Source organism: Silurus aristotelis (assembly GCF_946808225.1).
Source record: "Silurus aristotelis genome assembly, chromosome: 17".
Taxonomy (NCBI): Eukaryota; Metazoa; Chordata; class Actinopteri; order Siluriformes; family Siluridae; genus Silurus; species Silurus aristotelis.
Genome location: NC_139590.1, coordinates 1,848,500 through 1,855,999, shown reverse-complemented (window position 1 = coordinate 1,855,999; position 7,500 = coordinate 1,848,500). Strand labels below are relative to the sequence as shown.

General features: G+C 40.0%; 3 protein-coding genes across 6 annotated transcripts in view; all 3 read right to left on the bottom strand.

Moving 5' to 3' along the window:
• slc25a39 (solute carrier family 25 member 39) overlaps positions 1–1,302 on the bottom strand; it is a 12,581-nt gene extending 11,279 nt beyond the window's left edge. Inside the window, exon 1 of one of the 2 annotated variants that reach the window (XM_083565640.1) lies at positions 1,083–1,302. The gene's annotated coding sequence lies outside the window, so the exon portion shown is untranslated. The remainder of the gene's footprint in view (positions 1–1,082) is intronic. The other variant, XM_083565638.1, reaches the window with a different exon arrangement.
• Positions 1,303–2,372: 1,070 nt separating this feature from the next.
• rpl27 (ribosomal protein L27) overlaps positions 2,373–7,500 on the bottom strand; it is a 26,577-nt gene continuing 21,449 nt past the window's right edge. Inside the window, exons 1-5 of one of the 3 annotated variants that reach the window (XM_083567075.1) lie at positions 5,383–5,508; positions 4,651–4,733; positions 4,112–4,281; positions 2,561–2,671; positions 2,373–2,458 (exon numbers count right to left, since the gene is read on the bottom strand). In XM_083567075.1, coding sequence (XP_083423201.1) covers positions 2,410–2,458; positions 2,561–2,671; positions 4,112–4,281; positions 4,651–4,731 — 411 coding nt within the window. In that variant the 5' untranslated portion in view covers positions 4,732–4,733; positions 5,383–5,508 and the 3' untranslated portion in view covers positions 2,373–2,409. Of the gene's footprint in view, positions 2,459–2,560; positions 2,672–4,111; positions 4,282–4,650; positions 4,734–5,279; positions 5,509–7,500 lie in introns of those variants that run through there. The other 2 variants (XM_083567076.1, XM_083567077.1) reach the window with 2 other exon arrangements.
• rundc1 (RUN domain containing 1) overlaps positions 6,677–7,500 on the bottom strand; it is a 7,719-nt gene continuing 6,895 nt past the window's right edge. Inside the window, exon 6 of the mRNA XM_083566970.1 lies at positions 6,677–7,500. This exon is cut by the window's right edge and continues 549 nt beyond it. The gene's annotated coding sequence lies outside the window, so the exon portion shown is untranslated.

The window sequence follows — 7,500 nt, the reverse complement described above, 5'->3', positions numbered from 1 at the left end:
AATAATCTGGTGGTTCGTTCTGCTTTTACAGTCACATCATCTGCAGTTTTGTTCTTTTAAATAAGTTAAATCAGAGTAGTTACTGCTCATGTTGATGTTAATTAAGTAGGTTGCAAAGGGGTTCGTAGCCAAAACAACATCCAAGCTACTCAGGGAGATGGGTGTACGAGGAAAGGCCACCCGGCAGGCAGTCAAAGACCTCTCTGCGGCTGCGGAAAAGGGAAGCCAGTGGCTGTGGGTGAAGAGAAAAGACTCCACCTGGGTCTTTAAGTGAGTTGATGGCACCTAGGGAGTGAACCTGGGACGCTGGGATTCACTGCTGAACCCTCTGAAGGTGTCGTGGGCCTATCAGCAAAACTCCCAGGAAGGAGGGCGCCCACTTGACAACCCAAGGGTTCCATCACTCAGTTGACCATCCCACGGAGTCTCAACGGTGCCTCAGTGTACTGAGTTACGAGAAAGGAGCAACCTCAGGAGAAGGAAGGACTGAAGAGTAGTGTGGCAGAGGGTGCCATCACCCAGTTGACCATCCCACAGAGTCTCATCAGTGCCTCAAGTATGCATTAATTTCACGTGTGTTAATGTTGTTTTGAATTAATCCAGGTGAGTTAATTTACGGTTTTGGTTAATCTAGGTGAGATATTTGTTTTAATTAATTCTGGTGATTTAATTTGATGTTTTAATTAATCCAGGTGAAATATTTCTGTTTTAATGATTACAGGTGTGTTAATTTGTGGTTTTAGTTATCCAGGTGAGTTAATTTGGTGTTTTTGTAATCTGATTTAATGCAGTTTTAATTAATCCAGGTGAGTTAAAACACTATCATTTAATCCAGATATTTCACTATGGTAGACGGTCTATGAGTGTTTATGTATTATTTTAGATTCTTCAACCGTGTAAATTAGAGTTTATCATCACTGTGACGCAATAAATCCTTTTCAGCAAGTGTGTAATTAGATCTCTTATTATAATTATCATTATTATAATCCTGAGATTAAACGGTAAACAAGTCATGCAGCGTTCACTCGTGCAGCGTTCATGCAGTAATCTGGTGTTTCTGAGCGCTTCACTCGGACACTGACCTTTCTGAACCACAGCAGATGATTGTTCTGGTCTCAGGAGATGGTCATGGCGTTAATCCGCTCTCTCCCGGAGCCTCTTCGTGTTTACAAACCCTCCTCTATCTCTCTATTCAGATTAATGCCCTTCTTCCTCTTCAACCCGTGTTGATCTTCCAGCTCCTCTACAGTACAAAGTGTACTGCAGCAGCGCCTCACTGCGCCCCCTGCTGGTGGAAACCTAAAATTATTCCTTTCTCCTTCAGCATTCACACCATGTATTATATATCAGAATTGAATTCGGAATAACTCCATGTGGGGCTGTTAGAGAAGATACATCAACAGGTGTATGGTTTAAAAAAAGCATAGTTTAATTGTATAAACGCAAATAGTTCAAATGTCCCCATTTCCAGTTTCTTGCCATCTTCCACTGAGGTTTTTTTGGGTTCTACTAGATGCATGTGATCTCTGAATATGTTGCTCTAGTTTGTATAATGATCATTTGCACACATCTTAAAAGGATTGGATGGCAATCGATACAGATCAGGTTCATGGTGTACTGAAGGTTGGAGATCCCCAGCTGAAGACTTGTGAACCTGGTGGTTGTCTTTATACTGCCCAGTGATTTGTTCAGGAAATTTTATTTCTGCATTTGATTTTACCATGTTTTATTTGAGAACTTGATAAAACCAAGTAGGTGCACACAAAGTGCTCCATGTCTTACTCAGACACCTGCAACACAACATTGCTTTTTCATGAACACTGAAAGGTCCATCTTGAACACGACATACTTTATGACTTTGTTCCCCCAAGTAGACAAAACATCTCAATTCTACAGGACGCCATTGGATACATTTGTTAGAATAGAATTTTCCCTTAAAAATTAGGAGACCCGAAACCTGTTCCAGCACGACGGTACCCCTGTGTACAAAGCCAGCTCCATGATCTGCTTTCCATGGGGTGAAAGATCTCCTGCTATACAGCTCCAACCCTGTTGGGATAAATGTTTCATGCTGACTGAACCCCAGGCCTCCTCACCTACATCAGTACCTACATTTACCAAAACACCTGTGGTTGAATGAATCTCCACAAACATCTTCCCAGAAGCGTGAAGGTCATTTTAACAGTAAATGGGGACTGGATGTAGAATGGAATGTTCAAAGAAGGAGCACATACATTCAGCTGATTGGCAGAAAGGCTAAAGGGGCGGAGCCAACCGAGGTCAATGTGATTTTTTTTATGTAGAGGCTCGAAACCCCCCCCACACACACACACACGATATTGCATTAGAAAAAAAGTACAAAACAAATGGAGGGATTTTTACAACTTTATTAGAGAAACCATTGAAAGTCTAGAATCGGAGCTTCTGGAAGAACCATTTGTTCTTGCCGGTCTTGTATCTGTAAAACAAATCAAACAAAAATAAGTGAGCAGCTGCAGAAAGTCTACTGGAGACGTGTATATTATAAAGCGAGAATCTCTTGGTGGTCAACATCACATACCTCTCCTCAAACTTGACCTTGGCCTCCCTCCTGGCTTTGCGTTTCAGAGCGGGATCCCTGAACACGTCCTTGTTGACGACGGTTTTGTCCAGAGGAATGTCAACTGAGTATCTACAGACAAAAAAAAACAAACACATTAACAGAAATAAAAGTGATGGAATCTTGATATAAATTCAATATTCAAGATCCCAAATCCAAAATATCTACACTGGAATATCTCCACCAGCTCGATTGAGAGAGTAACAATCTGATCTAGAAAAACTGTGATTCCAAATTCCAATTTCACCAAGATTTTGTAGGAGACTTTTAAGACCATTAAGAGATTCAAGACCTAAATCGAATCAAACACACACACATTGTAAGCAAATGGCCTTAACCAAGTCCTTTTTTAAAGCCACGTATCTCCAAACTTGCATTTCCCAATAGCTGTAAAATAAAATCCGTTTTTAAATCGGAACAATCCGACAGATTCACGTCAATAACAGGAAGCTGATTGGCTGTTGCACTCATTTGTAGTCGTGATACAGAGAATTATATTTGGATTGGCGAAAACAAAAGACACCAAGGAAACAAATAAAATGGTTCTAAAGTAATTCAGGGACACAAACTCTCTACGAGGAATTAAAACACTTTAAAAAAAATCAGACACGGGAGCTCTAAACTACAGCCAGGTCTCGACGCTCTTTGAAATAAGGTTCTCTCATCACAAGGTATAAGATCTCATCATCATCTCTGAATTCTAACCCATACCTCACCACGGAGCCTCTTCAGCGTAAGAGCAATACACAAATTTCCTCCAAAAAAAAAGCTCTTCTGTGATCCGGAAATTCGGCTCGTATGCACGTCAACAGGCCGTGAAATCGGTTACATCACAACCAAACTCACGTGTGAGTCCACGTATAAATCTCTGGGAAATATCGGCGTCTAATTTTCAAAGCAGGCACGTGTAACAGAGACGGGAATAAATTCATTACAAAACATGGCATTTAAACCAGGTGAAGAGCGAAGCGTCAAACAAATTTCATTCATTCAGTCCGTTTAAATAAAACAGAGCACTGCGTTTCCCCACGGACCATTATCACCGACGCACCACCCGCTAAACTGATGTAATTTGGCTATAAATCGCACTCAATTTTCCACCGATACTCTCGTGTGCAGATTCAGCCATAAAAATTTACATTTTATTTTCTAAGGAAACAATTTGTTCATTTTAAGAGACGCGTCTGATTTTCTCTCTGCGCAACTTCACAGAACATCAGCACCATCGTCTCCGAGAACCACGTGCTGATGAGCACCATGTTAAATCCAGACATGAGCAGTGTCGCTCTGTGGACTTTCTGTGAATCGTAAACATCAAATGAGCCCCCAAACGTGACCCCTGAGCGCCACCTGCCATTGGTATCAGGGATCTCATTGTGGAGAGAATTATGCTTCTAAAAAGTTGGAGAATCAGGATGTAGCAGGGAATCAATGTGGGGCATCAGGGATTTGAGTCCCGCTGGATAAACACTGCAGATGTTACACACGACTGCACATCACGGCTCCACCTACCTGGTTGGCATCAGGTGGTTGTAGTTGAACACCTTAACGAAGGCCTTGATCTTGGACCTCTTGGCCACTTTCTTCTTGCCCATGGTGGCGGTGACTTTGCGGGGGTAACGGTCGATACCCGAGACCAGGGCGTGGCTGTACGGGCGGTCCGCCGTGCCGTCATCAATATTCTACACAAACGGGGGAAAAAAAGGCGAGATTTCATATAACGATGTAATTACAGAACCAACATTCACTGTTTATATACTATAACATCCAGTGGTGCAGCTGCCAATCATTATAGCAGCGATAAACGCCAATTCCACAAGCAGCCTCATTTTCTCTCTGAAGAACCGGCTCTGACACTGGAGACTCCTTCCGTACAAGCGTTCCCTTACTCTCCTTCAACTCCACACACGTTATATTAAAATAAGCTTACTATTTACACAGAAACCTGGTTTAACACCAGAGAGATTGGTGACATCTCCTGACCAATCAGAATCCATATCACTCAGGTGGAAAGACCTCACACAATCCAACATTTAGATATAAACCCATACCTTAACGATGACGGCTTTGCGTCCGGCGTAGCGTCCAGCCAGGACCATCACCACCTTCCCGGGTTTCATGAACTTGCCCATGTCTGTGTGAAAAAAAAACCCCAAAAATAATTACAATTATAATCAAACGTCACATTCAACAATAGGAGCGTCGTGAGAGATGTTATGACGTCATAACGCCTAAATTTGCATGCATTTAAACACCTAATAACACTATTTTCTCTCTCTTGCATTCTCTTTTATTCATCCCCCCCTTAAAAAAAGAACACTTTTTAATGACACGCAACGCACGTGAACACACCGAGTAAGTCGCATGCACGCGAGTCCAGAGCAGAGGCAGAAAGTAAACCTCACGCGCAACATCAGATTGCTAGCAATGAACAACTCGAACTAGCCAAAAACAACACCACAGACAGAAACGAAGACTTTTTTCTCTTTCTTCTTTAAAATAAAAAAATAATCCACCCATTCCGAAGCGAATTAAAGATTTGAATGAAACGTTAGAAAATCAAACCCGGCCGCCATATTGATCTCCATCTCCGCGGAGGCGCGAGCGGCGTCTCGTTTACATATTTATCTCCTTTTAATAGTTTATTTAAAAAAAACATCACCGAAATAAACATCCAAACCTCGAGCTGAACGTCTGTACTGTGAACCTGAGACCCAAAACCGGAGAAAAGATTCGGTTTATTGGCAGATGAACGCGGATTTTAGGAGCGGTGTTAAACTTACTGGTGGCGCTCAGCAGCCGAGGATAACAGGAAAGGAAGTGAGCAGAGCGCGCGTGAACTTTGACACCGATAGGCCGTGACGTACTTCCGCTCGGGTTTTCCTTCTTGGTGTAGTCCGGAAATGGTAGAAAACTTGCACTACTGCTCCTTTCATGAAGGACTTCTAATAGATTCTGACCACTGCAGAACAGGAACATCTCACCAGAGCTGCAGTTTTGGAGATGTTCACACCCAGACGTCTAGACGTCCCAATTTGTCAATTTGAAACCTTACGCTCACCCATTTTTCCTGCTTCCAACATGTCAACTTCGAGGACAAAATGTTCACCTACTAACCCACAATGGAGAGTTCATCAGCGTTCTTCACATCACCATAAATAATATACCCTAACATACTGTTTATAAATCCCCATAGCAAGAATTTTAGGGACTTGAGCAGAAATCCTGTGGAACATTTCCTGGAATGATGACATTGAGATCAGGACTCTTTTTGTCCTTCTGAAGAATGAATTCTGCCCAATCAGATGCTTCCTGTGGGAATTGCATGATGGATAAATATCAGCGTACGTTTCTCAGCATCGAGGACGCCATTAATCCTGAGGACATCAGAAACGCAGCTCCTAAACTCGCAGGAAACCTCCACCACCATGCTTCGTTATTGTACTGCTCTGTAACAGCTGCGATCGCTCGAGATCAGACGAGATCGGACCAGACGTCGCTCTTTCATGTGCATCATTTTAACATTAAATTTGATTGTTTTTTTTTTATATATTATATTTTTTTGTATTCTTTCATGTTATTGCTGTTACTTTAAATTGCCTTGAAATGTGAATTTTCACATGAAATAAAATAATTTAATAAAACAAATTCACGACATAAATTTACATTTTATTTCAAATTTTTATAACAAACATAATACAAATAAAATCAATATTTTATCAAATAAAGAAATAAAAAAAATATTAGATGTTTACATTATAATCAGAATTTATATAATATTTAATAATTATATTATTCAATATTTACCCCTTTTATCCTATTTGATCAATATTCCTAAAAAAATCTAAATTAATCCAATGAATATTTTATATAAACTGGTCATTTTTTTTAATTAAAACCCAACACACAGCTTCTTAAATATCTGAAATATTTGAAGAAAATATAAATACTTGCTTTTCTCTCTCTCACACACACTCTCACACACACTCTCACACACACTCTCACACACACTCTCACACACACTCTCACACACACTCTCACACACACTCTCACACACACACACACACACACACCAGATTCCCATCAGCCCCTTCATGATTTTTTTATTAATACAGCAAATTAATCAAATAACGTCAAGTATAATAGTTTTCTTTTCATTCATACACACAAAGAAACATTACAAAAAAAGACTAAAGACTGCAGTGATAAAGAAAATCTGAAGTACAGATAAACAACATTTAGATTTTTTTTTCAGATCCAACACACAAACCCAAACGAACATCTGACACTAATAAAACAAACAAAAGAAGTGCAACATTTATTTAAAGAAAGAAAAGAAAAACTGAAATGAGACAAAAAGGTACAGGAAAAAAAAAGGAACCACAAACCAACTGAAATGAATAAAATCTTCATGTGTATTTATTATAAAACTAAACACACGATTCATCACTTTATTAAACTGTTTCATCAAAAATATACTTTAGATTTCACTCTGATTCGGAAAAAGAGAAAATGAAATCAGCAGTAAAAGTCGATCGGGGCACAGTGTGGCTTTACATTCAACATCTCAGGAGGAGGTTCATCAACTGTGGATACATACTGTGTAAAAGGAAGTGATGTGGAGTCGGGATCGGAACCAGGATCAAGATCAGAACCAGGATCAAGATCAGGATCAATATTACGATCAAGCTCAGGATTAGTATTAGAATAAGGATCAAGCTCAGGATTAGTATTAGAATAAGGATCAAGCTCAGGATGAGTATTAGAATAAGGATTAAGCTCAGGATTAGTATTAGAATCAGGATCAGAATCAGAATTAATAATAGAATCAAAATCAGGATCACGATCAGTATTGAGTATGAGAATATGGATCAATAACAGGATTAGTTTCAAAATCAGAA